The sequence below is a fragment of the Acanthaster planci genome, linkage group LG15 (genome assembly GCF_054643075.1).
Source record: "Acanthaster planci isolate LZ-2023a linkage group LG15, COTS_SCS, whole genome shotgun sequence".
In the NCBI taxonomy this organism is placed as follows: Eukaryota; Metazoa; Echinodermata; class Asteroidea; order Valvatida; family Acanthasteridae; genus Acanthaster; species Acanthaster planci.
The window spans coordinates 11461254-11477955 of NC_141791.1; the positions used below are offsets into that span (position 1 = coordinate 11461254).

The 16702-nt window shown below is 41.2% G+C and overlaps 1 protein-coding gene across 3 annotated transcripts in view; it reads right to left on the reverse strand.

The window, feature by feature from the left end:
* ctu1 (cytosolic thiouridylase subunit 1) overlaps positions 1–16702 on the reverse strand; it is a 25002-nt gene extending 8300 nt beyond the window's left edge. For all 3 annotated transcript variants that reach the window (XM_022239126.2, XM_087146503.1, XM_022239127.2), the window contains exons 1-2: positions 16553–16702; positions 213–336 (exon numbers count right to left, since the gene is read on the reverse strand). In XM_022239126.2, coding sequence (XP_022094818.2) covers positions 213–336; positions 16553–16609 — 181 coding nt within the window. In that variant the 5' untranslated portion in view covers positions 16610–16702. The remainder of the gene's footprint in view (positions 1–212; positions 337–16552) is intronic.

Genomic DNA, 16702 nt, shown 5'->3' on the forward strand with positions numbered 1-16702 from the left:
AAAGCTTTCACTAGACAAAATATGCATTATCCCTAACAGTCCTCAGTCCTCCAACAGGTGGAGGACTGAGGACTGTCAGGGTTATGGATCACTTTGAAGTATGAAACAAAGCAACGCGGGAAAGAAAATGTCAAACATGAAAACAACCTACATGTAAGCCTGGTTATGGTCCATTCAAAACAAAGACAGGAAAACTGCAGTGGCGCATGTACCTTTTCCGCCGGAAGCACCAACAGCAACCCTCTCGCCTCTCTTGAACAGTTCAGCATCCACAATGGTCTGGTGTATCTCTGCCTCAAAGGCCGCAAAGAAACATTCTTTGCACAGAGCATCCCCCTGCATAGAAAAACACACAGAAAGAGCTATTAATATGAACCGCTCCATGCATGAGTCCATGAGCGTGTGTGTTTCACATGGATCTAGATCTCGGATTCCGGATCCGGATTTGTAGGAATCAAACGGGCCCCATGTGCCTCCTCATTTTTGACACAAGCTGGAGGGCAAGAGCTGAACACCACTGGTGTCGCTTATAAAGTGCTAACACAACATATGGATTTGTAACATTATCCATATACATGTGCAGAAATCCTGACTCCCAAAACATTCCAGTTTAAAGGTTTCAGCCCCCTGAAAAGGTGGATTGGATAGTGAAAAATACCAATGTACATGTACAAACATACATGTTTGTGTATTTCTGTGAGCACTGTCTCCACATGCACATGTACCTGACTGCCTTGGAAGAGCTTTGCGCATGACTTTTTCTCCATTTCTACATTTGTGTACTCGCTAAAACGCCTTGGAAACGAGAATCTACCGGTATTTCAAAGTACGTAGCATGTACACTGTACATCTGTACATGTAACTGTATGGACTATAACTTTTTTGTTTTTAGGAAATCTTCAAACTTGTCATGTTTACACAAGCTTACAATGGACACGTACATGTACCTTGGCTCTAGTTCACAGGAGGGGTGTTTTGGATGGTACATGTACATGTAGTAACATGTACTCCCCGAATCCACTTTGTTTTACTGAACACTCTAAAATGGGAAGGCACCTGACTATGTACATGTACATGTCCATTCAGGAAAGACATAAAAAAGCATCTTTTTTCCAGTATACAGTAGTTTCATTATCAAGTGTTATGCAGCGCCATGATCTACGGTAGATGGAATGGCGCTATTTTTTATTACGACTGTGTACATATTTTTGTTGGACATGTACATATAACTATAGCTACAGGTACCAGTATAACTTCGCTTTGAGAATGCATTTTTCATTTTGACAGTAAATAAATATTTCATTGTCTGAAACTGCCCAGTGCTGCACAAGGATAGTAAATAATCTTTAATTCACTCCTGCGGCACATCATTTTCATTCCCGACAAAACTGTACATGAAATTTTTTAACAGGGAATGTCCCACTTTCGATTCAAGATACATGTAGCCGACTCAAGAATGAACCCAGTAAGGTCGGTAAACTTGCATTTCATGGAGGTTTTCTAAACACAGAAAAATCTGCAAAGCACAACAAATTTTGTCGAGCAAAAACGGTTTCTATCACAGCCAAAAATGTCATGCATCAACTGGTTCTGTGTTGAACAGCTTCATTTAAAGGGTGTGAATCGCAGAAATTTGCTGTACTGGTATACTTGCTGTGGCTGCTTTTCATTTCTTTTTTGCTCAGCACATGTCCTGAGCATTATTTTCTGCTTGGCGGGCGGGCTAAGAAATTACATGCAAGTCCTCGGCCAATTTCAAGGCACTACTAAGCACATGATTTAACGCTGTAACAGAGGTTCTGTTTAGTTTACAGAGACTGTAAGGAGTATTAAGCAAAACAAAAGGCATGCTTACCTCAGAGGAAAATTTGCTTGCATGTAATTTTGTGACATACAGATCTCCAGGCACATACATGTAACAGTAAGTACAACCACACCATACAGTACGCGCATGTACTGGCGGCCAACTTTTCTGCTACGTACTGCAGTGACATGATATCTGGTCCTGTGGTTTTCCTTAAAAATTTGCTGAAGCGGCAATTTCTGCACAGCAATACCATGAACAACAACACTGGCTTGGGTTAACAAAATCAGCATGTGAGGTTGTGAGATGTTCTTTGAATAAACACACGCACACGTACACAAGTGAAGTTTGCAGAATGACTGACAAAACATCGCTACCTGATTCCCTGACCCCTTTCCTTAATATTTTCAGCTTTGCAGGTGTTGTAAAGTGTCCCAAAATGAGACGCAAGATTCAGGTTTACCTGACCCCCCCCCAAAAAAAATCAGCATCCCTGTGCTACATGTAAGGTACATACTTCTCTCAGGACTCCATTAAGCAGCCCAAGTTGCATCTCCTGAGTCAATACCAGCCTGATAGCAAGTTGGCCCTCGTGAACGACATCTAATTGGGTAATTTGATCAGGGGAGAGCCCTTCCCTCTCCGAGTTGGGACTCTCTCTTGCTATTGTCGGGGAGGGGGAGCCCGTGTTTGGGCAAGCTGGCGTGACAGTTGGTGCTGGGGGCCGACGCGCTCGCTGAGGACATTTGAATGAGCTTTTAAGTCCGTCTTGAGTATTGTAGTGGGCCCCTATTCAGTTCTCGTTACCACATCTTGCCATTGCTTGAGGCAGATTTGCTTGAACAAGGCACAACAGACAGTCAAATGAGCAGAGCCCTGCAGAGCCCAATTTCGTGGCTCTGCCTATGGTAAGCAAAAAATCACCACTAACCACACCTGTGGCAAAGAATTTTGCACTACCAGTGAGCATATTTCACAAGTTAGCCGGGGAATTAAGGATTTCATGCTTATAAATACTCAGTTTAAGCGCACAATTTTTGCAGCTCTGCACTGATAAAGCACAGAATGCTGCAAAAGTTTGTGGTTAGCACAGCCATGGAAAGAGGCCTATGGCACAGTTACACACATGCATGACCGCTGTTCTTCCCCCTTTTGCAAAATGTGACAGTGGTGTGGTCCAGCAGTCAATATCATTTACCCAGATTCCCACACCCCAAAAGTTTACAATACACGTGCATGTACCAGTAAATGTGTGTACTGTTATGTGTACAGTAGTAGGCACCTTCAGTGAACATGGTGAAATACATACATGTAGTTCGTGTTTCTTTTCAACAGCCCTGTGAAGCAAAAATAACCCCCCCAAAAAAAAATTATTATTACATGTATATTGCTGCAAGCCAAAAACCTGACAGTGGACAGTTTCTTAAAGTGTGGCTGTAATGAATTCAAATTAGACAGAATTTTTCTTCTATATATGAAAAACTTTCACATTCCTATTTGATCAAATGCATTAATATGTGCACTTTTTTTCCTTGACAACTGAGGGTGTTGTTGCTAGGAAGTCATGCATGGAAGACATACATGTAGTTCAGTGCATAAATGGCATACATGCATGTAGGCTCTTCTGTTCAAGTTGTGAACCGAGACTATACTTTCTGAAGACATTTCGGAGAAAGGGATTGATTAAATGTAATGCTATGCACATACATGTACACGTAAAAAACAAGGAATCGGCAAAGAAGAGAAAACAGAGTCCAGCAAAATCTACAAAAATGCAGGACTTTTTGTGTACAAACAGTGTTACATTGAGGCTTTCTTCCTAAGATGACATCACATTTTGGCTCATGAATGAACAAATCATTGGCACAAAAACCAAAAAGGAAATAAAATACCCTTCAAAATAGTGGAACAAAATAGGGTGGAAAATATGGTTAACTGAGACACAAAGCTGCATTTTGAGGGTTTCAAACTGATTGCAGCAACATGTATCCTTCAAAACCACTTTTGCACATAAAAATTAAGCATGAGCAAAGAAATGGTATAGGACAGTGGGTAACAACGCTACTGAAACTCAGTGCTCGTACATGTACATGTACATGTATAGATCTTCCCTTGGCAGTTTTGCTGGAAGGAATTCTAACTACCATTGTCCCAAAAACTACATGTACCAACAGTACCGGTATGTCAAACTGATTGTTATAGTACATGTGTACCCAAAATTACAAAATCAAAATATTTTTTTTTTTATGGCATTTAGACTCATTTTGTGGAATCCAGTCACAATCATTACACTGTAAAATGTACGTTTATTTGGACTGACTTGATTTATCTAAACGAGTACTGGTACACACAAAAAAGTTTTTGTTTTCAAACATACATGTACATGTTTGACAGGCTAAAACCCTTCAACTTCACACCTACAGCCAGTCCCCCTTGGCCACCTTCCGATGATGCTGCAACTGCTCCTTGTCTGCGTCCCCCCCCCCGAATAAACACTGATCTCCCCTACTGCTCAGAAAACCAACACCGAGAGACCTTCCTCTGTCCCGATTGCTAATGGTTGGGCCCCGTCCAGATGCTTTGTGTCTACGGGCAACTTGTCTGCCAAGTGTGCGTGCGAGGGGGGGGGCCCTGGCTTTCTACACGATATTTCCTTTCACAGCTTTTGGAACATTTATATCCACATAAATCATTCCAATTTTTCCCCTCTTTTTTTTTTTTCTTTTTGGTTTTTGTTTCACACAATGGGCATACGTGCGTGTTTGTGTGTGTGGAGTTGGCTATGCTTTTTCTCGGGGTTTGGTCTGGTCTGGTCCTGTGTCCCCGGCTGTTGGTGGAACAGATGGTGTACACACCGCCCTTGTGTGCAGGCCACACTTTGCCCATTACATGTACGGTATGTACATGTACACCCAGCCCTGGCAAGATTCCTAAATGGTTTATGAATTTATCAAATCATAAATCTCTCAGATAAGAAGAGAACGATGGGCGGACAGCGGAGGGGAAACACAAAGGCATTTTAGAGATTCACGGTTCAAAAAGTCACTTTGTTTAAAAGCTTTTATCTAAAACTTTTTATGAAGTCGTCCCCTCGGCGATTATAGGCATACATGTACATGGGCGACAACAAAGCTACATGTAATTTGCACATTTATCTTAAATCATTTTGTCGTACCCAACCATTTAACAGTTAAAATAATTGCACTCTTTAATCTCAAATAGCGTAACTGCTGACTAAATCTAATACTGTTGCTTTATTTTGGTTTCATAAACACAAAAGAATAGATATCCAGTTTTCAAGAGGTTTTGTCAAACTTTTGGAAAACCTACAGTTATCTATGGTGTAAAATTACATGTACTTCTGACAATCCAAGCAAAGGATTATCAGAACACCATCCAGTATTGCCTAGAGTAAGCAAGCAAATACTTTCACTACTCTCTGTTCAATTTGAGTGTTGTGAGAGGGGGCAGGCAAGCCCTACTGGAAATACACAGGTGATCTTTCTAAATGTATTCGAATAGGGCCACAATCTCGAGCCAAACCTGGGAGAAAGCTTGACCACAGTATGGTATTCCCTGAGGACTTAAACCTACCCGGTAAAACCGCACCCTGAATACAGCCTGCAGTATACGAGCTGGCCCCAGCCCCGCTCAAATTATGCTTTAATGCCTTCCAAATTTGCCCGTAATTATTTGCTCTGAGGTGCGCCAGCTGTCATCTCCGCGACGCATACGCCGCACGGTGGTGCCCGATGTGCTGTCTCCTTCCCTCCCTCCCCTTGCGGGACAGCGGTGGCATTAAATAGCTTGCTCCCCCAGCAGCTAATGTGTGGTCGGCATATGCACGGCAGAGTTGCAGGATGACAGATTACATTATGTATTTGCTCCTGTCAATTTAAGGTGTGAGATGGAACTGCTAGTCAACGCTGCACACAATGATTACCATACATGTACATGTACAATGCACACGTGGGTGTACATGTACATTGTACACGACTCAATGAACTGTACTGCAGCCATGCTCAGGCCTTAACATTCTGACAAAATTTCAAGGAAACAAACTTTTTCCTCAGCACATTTGCACTATGCTATTTTGTAAACTGAGGCCTCTATACACATAGTTTTACAATTACAAGTAATTTTAGTACTTCCGACATGTGTACATTTGTAAATTCTTGTTTATTCCAAAACTGTAACATTGCTTCACAAGATGGAAATTCATTTGTTAGCAATGGATCAACCATGTTTTCCTTTAGTTACCGATATTTTACTGAGAACTCGTAAATCCTCCAAAATGAAACAGTGCGAGGAACATCAATGATACACTTTCAAGGTGTGTCAAGCCCAAAGCAACGTGGCTGGGCTCTACATGTACCTTCCTTGATCCTCAAAGAGCCAGGTTACATGTATATTGGCTCATCTCACAGCTGGGTAGGTGGATTCTGCCCCCCCTTATGAACTTGGTTGCACTAGGCTCAATATTTTTGAAACTTGGCATGCATGTAAAGGTACTCTGTATCAGCTCCGAGAGGAACAAAAGAGGGCGTGGTTTTTTTTAGTAGACACCGTACAGGCGCGTATTTATAATGGGATCAATGGCGCATTTGACACAGAGCACACTGAGTACGCATAACAAATTTATTCCTTATATAATGTACTGGTATGGTATTTGCGTACACATACATGTAGAACGCGTCCAAGAACCCACTTGGAAAACTTACTACCACCTTTCTTTTGCCGCTTGGGGATGTACTTCAACTCAGGGCAGATACAAAAAAGAACTCTGAAATCAATCAAAGATTGGCCTTCCGTTTTTGTTGTCATGGTTATTTGAAGTTCAAGGCTACCCATGTGCCAGCCCGCCTGCTTTGATCATCGCAGTGGAAAAAGTATTTTGAGCTGAAAATGGCACTGCACAAGAATAGTAGGTTCAATTTTCAAATTGGTGTCAAAATGACCGTGAAGAGTTACTCTAAAAACTCCTAAAGGCTCAGCTCCTGAAAAAAAAAGCACCGCGAAGATACCGAAAAAAAATGTCCGGGGGAGGGTGGATTCCACCTTCCTTCCCCGGATATTTTAGGGTTAATCCCGCCCGACAACTAAGTGGGTTAATGGATCTCGAGTGGAAAGAACAAAAACTACAAGAAGAAGCATTTCATTCTATTGATTGATTTTTACATGTAACACTCGCCGAAATAAACTAGCCGTGATTTTTGAGGCATTTTTGTAATGCTGAAACAGTCCTTTTCCCCACATTTTTACAGGCATTAGGCAACAGACCGATCAATGTTAAGTCATGCTTTATTTAAAAAAATTTTAAAAAACACTTAGACCTTAGACACCATGGTGTAAAGTACAACCACCTTCAGCCGGTCAAGTCAGTCGGGTCCTGATGTGCTGCTTTCTGAACACATGGTTCTTCACGTGAGGTATTGTGTGTGGGGGTGTGTTAAGGTAGCACTCACTATCGGGGGGGGGCAGCAAAGTGCAAGTTCGATGCTGTATGCCCTCCCTGGAACCCCTCCCAACACGACGCATGCCTCCTATTATCGGTCTCCACTCAGGGAAGAAAGTTTTCATTCTTAAGATGATTGATTGTTCACTGAGCACAATCTGCCACCGTATTCTGAAGGTGACGACGGCCACAGTCTGCTTTTTTGGGCTCACAAAAGTCAATCTGCCTCCTTCTATATGTACCCCAAGCACAGGTACCTACACGTGACCCCAACCCCACCCGACCAAACAAGAACTGCACTTGTAAATATACATGCAGTACATGGTCTGCTTTTCTGAATCAAGTTTGAATGAAGATAAAGACAGAGTACCGATAAACATGATCATGATGATAGCTTTTGTTTCATTGTTACATTTCTGACCTTCATCTGGTTGGTTTGTTAGAGTCTCTTCTGAATAGTAGGACATTAGAAAGGTCCGTCATTTTGTTGGTTTGTTTGTCAATCTGTTAATCTCTGCTCCCCCAGTCTATCAGTCATTAACCCTACAAGTACATGTATGTAAAATCGTGAGGTGGACAGCCAAATATGCTCGCTAAATGGTTCCATTCTCAGTGCTACCGGTACTTTCATCTGTTTTGTGTTTAACACCAAGCCCACCCGGGTTTTCCACAGATGTCCTCAGACACCAGTTTCATGATATCATCAAATGCATCATTCTTGAAAAAAAGTCAACCTTAAATTTTAACCCAGGGTGGCAAAATATTTGATAAATGTGATATTTTCACATCCACTCAAAGTTCTTGGGATTTTATAGCAGCACAGACCATCTCGTCTTTTATTTAACCAGGGATTAGATTTACCAAAGATAAGAATAGTTGAAAACGGCTGTAAAAAGGCATAAGAAGCTGATCTGTGAAAATCTCCTATACTTTGGTACACAGCCAGTGAGGAAAAAAAGCTGAAATTCAAAACAAAAAAAGCTGAAATCAGCTAAAAAGCTGAGAAATCTCACCCTGTTCAAATCAGTGGTCAATTCATTTCAAACTCACGTTTGGTACAGCTTTTTGAGTGTAGTTCCAACTATAGTACACTGTACAGGTGTATTTACACATAAGTGTGTGTGTCAGGGCACAAACCATGCTCAGACATGTACATGTAGCATGATAGAATTGTTTTCAATTATATCTTAATTCTCTTGCACTGCAGTGCGAACGGCCCCATTCCATGAAGTGTCCTTAAACAGTTTTCCTCACCAGCTTAACACGCACCAACAAAAGTCCCAGAAGATTAAAAAAAAAAGTGGAAGATGTGGCGGGAGGTGTTACCATTCTAAACGCTGTGCTCATTAGCGTTATGGGACCTGATTGCGTTAGTCGTGCCTTGTCACAACTAACTCGATTCCCTGTGATTTGATTTTAATAAGCTTTATGGTCATTAGGACATCCGAGGGGCCTGGGACCCATGTGTGTGTACCGGCTGCCCCGGGGCACCATGGATTCAGTCACTGGGCCGGACAAAGAGGATGGTTTACTTGGCCGCCCGACAAAACGAGGGAAGATCCCCATCTGGCATGCAAGGGGACAATAGGCTGTCATGTGCAAAACCCAGACACATTATGCAGTGGGCCTGGAACAACTTTTAAGCGCTACTTTGACCTGGTGAGGAGTTCTGCATTCTTTATGCATACAAGAACTGACCGCATAAAAATATCTGAACTCAATGCTTCAACATAGTCCCCCATATTAAGATATTTCATTTCAATGTCATGAATGTTGTGTAGGCCCGAGATGTACAGATGCAATGCTTCAACTACCAATATACAGTTGTTGTTTGGATTTGCATACGCCATTTTCTAAGCAGTATATTTTTGGACTGTACATGCGAACTGGAGAAGGGTTGATAAAACCTGTTTGTTTCACATGGATCTTGGTCTCCATCGGTGATCCAAAGGCTGGTTTGCTCCATCTGTTAGTCTGGTTCTGGTGTGGGTGAACCAACGGTGGATCACTGATCACAAATGTACATGTGCACACACGCACACACATACATGTACACTATACAATGGGACAGATAAAAATTGTTCTTGTTCGACATTTTGCAGACAAACTGTCGAACAAGAAAATCATTTCAGGATATTAATTCATTCCATCGTAAGCTCTGATTGTTGTTCTGGATTCTCTCTTGTCACTGTACCCTTTGTTTATATTTTAAGTCACATTTTCCCAATTTCATTCGATCTTTGTGCTCGTTTAACTTCACTTCACTTTACCTATTTTACTTCTTCAACACATGTACCAGGTTACCCCGGATAAGCTTCAACGTCACACAATCAAGTAGAGTTAGACACAAAAACCTGGCACTTGTAAAGAATTTACATGTAGCCATATTTTGTCATGTCCCCCCCCCATGTACACGTACTGTACGTAATAAAATTGATAAAAATGACAACAAAACTCTAAAGTGACCTGTAAAGCAAAGCAATAATAAGTTACAGTACCGGTAAGATACAAGTTGTACAAAGCCTAACCGCCTCTGCAATCACATCAATGCAGGGCATCAACTTCAACTCTTCACAACATTCGAGTACGCTCGATGCCCACACCAAGCTGCTTGATTTTTTTTTTTTCAAGGGCATTGCAAAGAAAACAAAAACCCCCGGCCCAAAATTGTGTAATCTTAGCACCCTGCCTTTTGCAGTGTGTACCAACTCCCCCCACCCCCCCGGCAGTCCCATTGAGGAGCTGCAAATGCCCTCCCTTACCTCCCCCAAAAATTGTTTGAAATTACATTTGAGCCAGCACAGGCCCCATCTGTCGAAGCCACGACTCAATCCCCCCCACAAAAGCGGTGGACGGGATGTAGGCATTGTCCGTCTGTAGTCAAGCCTGCCTAACTACGTCTTAATATGCTTCCCCTCCATACACACACACACTTCCCCAGGGCACGGCTAAAAATCCCCTCTACGCTGTATCACACAAGGTCCCCTGTCATCTTTGGCAAGCTAAATTAAGATTTAAATAAGCCCCCAAGGCAAAGTGGTCATTCTCTTCACGTACAACTAGGGAAAAAACTTCAGCACGGGTTCAGTGTGTTTGCAGGACTTTCGAAGACAAGCGCCCAGATACCAACCACCAAACAGAAATTTATGTACCACCGTATAATGGCTTCGCAGATCAAACCTTCACTAACTCCAGAACAATCTTCCACAAAAGGGGATCAATTTTAATCATCAATTTCCAACGAAAGACAAGTTTTCTCACATCCAAACAAGCCTTTGAAAAGTGTACATGAAAGTTGTAGACTTTTTAAAAGCACAGAGTGTGGCGTATTTTAAACGAGCCCCTTAGTATTCTAATGTACGTGTGTGTACATGGTGTGTCACAAGATAAAATTTCACTTCCACGTAGATGTACATGTACATTGTACATGTAAATAATACCATGAAAAAAAGAAGGCCAAACTTCTGCACATTTGCCACTAACTACATGTATTACCCAACCCAGCATTTACATGTACAACTCTGCCAAACAGAACCATTATTTCACCCACAGCAATTCTTTGTACCATCCAGCACAACACCTTCTTGATGATCATGCATCCCACAGCTTGGGACCAGTCGGGGTGCTTGTTGACACACAGGGGGGCCCAGCCCACAACAATCTGTCTACCGCCAGTCCCAAAAAGGGGTTCCCTGGGTCCAGCGTGGAAAATACGGGTAGCATTTGGTTAGCAGCGGGGCAAATTCTTGTTGACAGGTCGCAAGGCTTTGCACAACACTAACTTGCCTATCACAAGTCACAGTGCGGTGTGGAAAGAGTGTGGGGGGGGAGTCCATCCATCACTTACAATGCCTACTATTTAACAAAAGGGGGTTATTGAAATTCAAGGACCCGGGGCAAATTAAATTAATGGGAATTTAATAGCAGAGGCAAAAACCGTGCGGTACAGGCCGTTTGCACTGTGCCGTTGACTCGGGGGTGCTGTGCCGGCCGCAGCATGCCTTTAAAGGCCGGCCAAAATTAGCTGAACAGATGTCGGTAAACACGGCCGGGCAGGTGCCCGGCGTACCTACATGAGAAGTGCCGGGCCACCGCGTGCATCCCGCGCAGTCGTGCAAGCACACAACTACTCGCTCCCGTCTGCTCCCAGTTTGGCAGTGCCACTGTTTGATAAGGCTATGGTTCCAGTGCCATTAATGCACGCTACCCCCGGAAAATGACAGTTTTATTAAAGTTCAATCCTTCTAAAAAGTAAACTACACATTCGTGTAGCAACAGCCAGCTCTGTGTAAATTTGTTGGAAAGTGCATGGCCAGCATGAATGAAAGTCTAAGTGTTTTAAGATACTTTGAAATAAATGCTTTCAGGCAATCCAAGGCTGATTTTCTTCAATTTACAGATTCTTGGAAGGTACATGTAAAAGCTTCAAACTGCAAATTTCATCAACAAAGTGTCATTTTTCACTCACTGCAAACTTTTAAGGCGCATTTCTCATTGGCATTTCGAATAAGGTTAATCTTAAAACACCACTTCAGAATATCACAAACGGTACAAAGGTTTAAAAAAAGGCAGAATTTGAAATACAAACCTGTTACGTGAACATACAGTGTATGTACATGTACCAATACGTAGTTAGCTTTACCCAGTAAATGTATCACTATACATGTACATGTACATGTAAATTAACAAGTTCTTTTCCAAATGTGACTGATTTGGGCTTACAAGTACCATACCGGTACATACATACATGTACATGTAGGTGTCTAGATGTAGTACCACAACATAATTATTCAGCACTGTAGGAAATAAGACTGTACTATAGGTTCCCTGATACATGTACAGTGGATACATGTATACATGTACAGGATGTACATGAACATGGAGAAAAGGTGTTTTGTGATAGACAAGGAATGAAGAATTTGTCACTCATTAACTACTGAAGTAGCAGACGTACATGAATATTACCTCTTTAGGATCAACAAGCCGGGCACTAAGGTCACATGGTGATGACCGGCTTTGTAAAAAGGACAGAGATATTAGAAGCTCTTCACTCTCTTCAAGGCCTTAAACTTTTGTGCAGGCTACATTTATTTGGCCTGTCTGGTGGGTCCGCTACATCCAACTAGCAAGTGGATTATTCTACACGTACGTGTACAACACAGGTCTGTATTACTGTACTTGTAAATTTGGAGTTCAATATTTTGTCTCAGTCACATCTGTGTATGCATTTTTAAGTTTAGAACAAATTTTGTAAATTCAAAAAGAGACAAAGACTTTTAAATTATCTACATTGTACCAAACAAATAAAATAGATTAAAGTACACGTAAGGTAAAATTCCATGTCAAATTACACAGGTCAGGTGTAACAGGGACACAAAAGGTCACATTTTGGACCCCAAATATACATAGAACGACTTACATGTAAGTGCACAGCGACAAATTTTGACACCTACATTGAACATGTAAAATACCGTAGGTACATGTACATGTACTCTTAACCACTTGCTGGAGGGATCATTTGGGCCCAAAACCTCACATTTTGATGAAGGCGCGACGTACAATGTACATGTATCAATACAGTAGTAATAAGCCAACTTTGATAGACAACAATTTTAATGGAAAAACCTACTGAACATGTAAACTACTGTACATGTAGATGTACATGTACATCTTCCCAGGATGACATCATAACAACAGCGCCCTCAGTCATCCAGAAAAACATAGGTGATAAAGTGTTTTTAAAAAAGTGCACTTTTCAGTGCATACACAGCCAAATAGGAGTGAAAAAAAGTATTCACACGTACTGAGGAAGAGTACCAAGTTCCACAATACAAGTAATTGTGTCTGAGGAAAATTCATTCCAGCTAAGGTACCCTTAAAAACGTCAGTCAGAGACGAGTCGAGGGGCACATGATGTTTTCACCCATCAGTAGTACACTGTGCATCATACATCATCAGATCACAGACAGCCAGACTCTATTCACATACATGTATTGTTCCTGTAGGCCTACATGTCCCTAGTAAAAAGTGCTAGCATTTTTCTTTCTTTTCCTACCAACCTTATCATTTGTTCAGTGCTCTCCACTGCCAAAAGACCCAATGACAAGCCTGTTGTCCAACATTTTCAATGTTTTCAAGATGTGTTTTGCTTTGGGAAGATGACAAGATGTTAATTTATTTAACAGGTTTTTGCCTTTACCCAACGTATATATTAATAAACACTGTATACTCAGTGCTTGTCCGAATGCTTGAGAAAAATTCACAAGCTTACTCGGGTGGGATTCGAACCTAAGACTTCCTCAATCTTGCATTGTGAGTTTGGCCATTGTCCACTACTGAGTCTGATTATTTCCTATTCCTTTTGTCTATGCATTTATCTTGTAATTTGCAGTCCCCATTCGTCTAAATCCTATTGAAAAGAATATCTTTGTTTGGTTACTCTCAATAAAAGGGCACTTTTTTAAACATTGCAGTTGTGAGGAAAAGGATGGACAATTTTGAGATTCATTTTCCGTGCTTTTCCCAACAAGTGAGGGAATTGTGCAATCAGAGAGAGACAGGGGCGTCCTGTTGAAAGTGTGAGCTAAGACTTAGCTCATTCAAAATATCTGACTTGTGAGAAAACATTAGGGCCTACCAGTACTTACTGGCTCACTGTCATGTCTTGGGGCCGACACCAAATCACAAATAAAGAAAACACAGTGTTTGACAACAAAAGACCAAACCATTCCAGCAAATTTTGAAGCAGTGATAGCTACCGGTACAGAAAGGGTATAATTGAAGATTCTTGCTGAGATGACATCGCAGTGGTGCTTAGTCATGTACATGTAGACAGACGAACAAAAAAAAAAGACAAGCAAATTTGCGATTTGAATCCCCTCTTCACAACAGTCTTCCGTAGCCTTCGATTTGAGTTAGAGGGATGATTTGCTGGAGTGGGACAGATCGACAAATTGTGCCACAAGATATAACTTGACAGCACAGGAATCAACAACACAGCCACTGTTGTGACAGTGGAGCGCTGTTGAAACTGCAGACCGTAGCTGCACAAATTCACAGCTACACAGCGCAGCACATAGCACCTCGCCGATATCACTCTACAGTTGTTCGATCAAGACCAGATGCGGTGTGCTCATTCATGAATTACATGTACTGTACATGTACACATATGTATGCCTACAGACATTAATTATTCACACGAAAGCCATTTTCGATCTTATTCCTTGAATCCATTTGACTCATTTTAAACTGATGATTAGGATGGTACCACACTCTTTTATGATTACATGGGTACAGTTCACTAATTTAAGCCACATTAAAAACAGTGTAAAATCAGCACTGTTCAGGGCCCAATAACATGCATGTACCAACATCCCTGAGATTTCAGAAACACAAATGAAATTATTGCCTGGTCCCTAATCTTTCAATTTCTTTTCAATTTTTTGTGGGTTAACAAATTACATTTTTAGTTGTTCCCACAAAACAAATCACCCCCCGAAAAGTGATTTTTCCGAAGTCTGATGGCAGCCATTTTTCAAGTGGCAATTTTTCAACCATTAGCCATTCTGCTCTCATACATGTACATGTATATGAAAGCTCAAAGACTTACGGAGTTGATCCTGGCAACAATTTGCACGACCTCACCATTGGGGGCCAAACAATCTCCTTTTTAAAAAGATACTGTAGGGGCATTTTTATTGCCAATGAGCTGGCCAGAAATTCTCACTTGAATTAGTGGTCTGCACCCACATATAGCAAGTATTCTCAAAGTCTCCCAATGTTTCATGAAGTCATCGGAGCAATGGTCCAAATACATGTACCAATTCCAGCATGGAAAGAATTCCATATATGCCACTCAGTTTTCCCTGCAGTGGCCTACAGCACATGTACATGTATGAGCCATCTAAAACCAATCAAATGTCCTAAAAAGTCCAATCTAGCAGTGAAAATATAATATGTTCACTTAAAAGCACTTGGAATTTTTCCGGACCAGTCTCATAGGGTATGTGCACAGAGGGTCATGTACATACAGAATTCTCTCCACCAGTGTTCCCAAATTTTAAAGAAATGCATCTACACGCTGTATGAATCGGCCAGCTGCTTTTGGGGTTAAGATGCAAGTAAACAGTCAATAATGCTAAATTCAAAATCCTATATGTTACCATGGTTACAGAATTATCATGATTATGGTTTACCAAAAAGTGAGAATGATAGAAAATAGAACTTAGAAGGCAACTGATCATGTCAGTTGCCTTCTCAAGCTGTTTTCTAGAAGTAATTGTTACTATTAGTGAGACTAAGGCTGTGTCCGAAACAGGCTTCCAGAGCTATGGCTAGGTCTATTGTCTACGCGTCTCCAAGTATTTCCAATGGAGTGAAGACCTAGATCTAGCTCTAGACAAGAGATTCGGAGGCAGCCTATGATTACCAATGGTAAAAGCACACAATCTTTTGGTTATATAGATAATATATGTACTGTACGAAGCTCATAAGAAATTTTTTAAATATGTTATTGTTAATTTCAATCTCCGTGTGCATTTAAATACTCCACCAGAGTTGATTTGTCATTATGTACATGAGTAACACGTTCAGACTACATGTAGGTAAAAAACTCTGAAGGAAGTACATATACATGTACAATAAATTTGTGCAAAGGTTCAGAATTGCGCTTAATAAATACAAGCTTGCATCTTTTCCAATCTCCATGGTCATACACTTCATGTACATCAACCTAGCTTTTGTAATCATCATGTGGGCCTACACATCATCATGGTTATCTTAACAGCCAATGACAAAACCAATCAAAATCAGAAAAAAAATGAACAGATGAACGTAGGGCTTACATGTATATTCAAACCAACATCCAGTAGAAAAATTGACAGATATTTTGTCCTTCTACACCTTCGTCTACAAAGACACAAAAATACCATGTTTCTGAAAGATATAGGGCCTACATCATCTGTACACGGAAAACACTTGATGCTCTGTGCACAAACCTATTGACTGAAAATCCTCACTTTTAGGGATGTTTTATCATTTTCTGATGGCTGTTGTAAAATTTTAAGGGGAAAATTAGTGTTGTCCGTGGATCTAGATGGAATTGCTGGAACTCTTCCCGAAATACATGTAGCAAGACGTCAGTAATTGGTGTCGGAAATAAAGGCCGTAATGGTTGAACATTGTGTAGAAAAAAGCAGTCGATCCGCAATCACTAATAAATTTACGGACAATACATTTCGCTTGGGCCATCAATCGAATGAAAAGCAAACTGAACGATAAAATAGAGCGCTTACCGTTTTGGGTCTTTTTAAAATTGCAGATCCACCACAAAGACGGCAAGAAATCGGCATTTTGATGACCTGAACTTGCACGATCGTTGGAAACACGGTAGACAGCTGTGCGACTTCTAAGCAACCTTGTTCCCGTGCTCTTGCAATATTTAC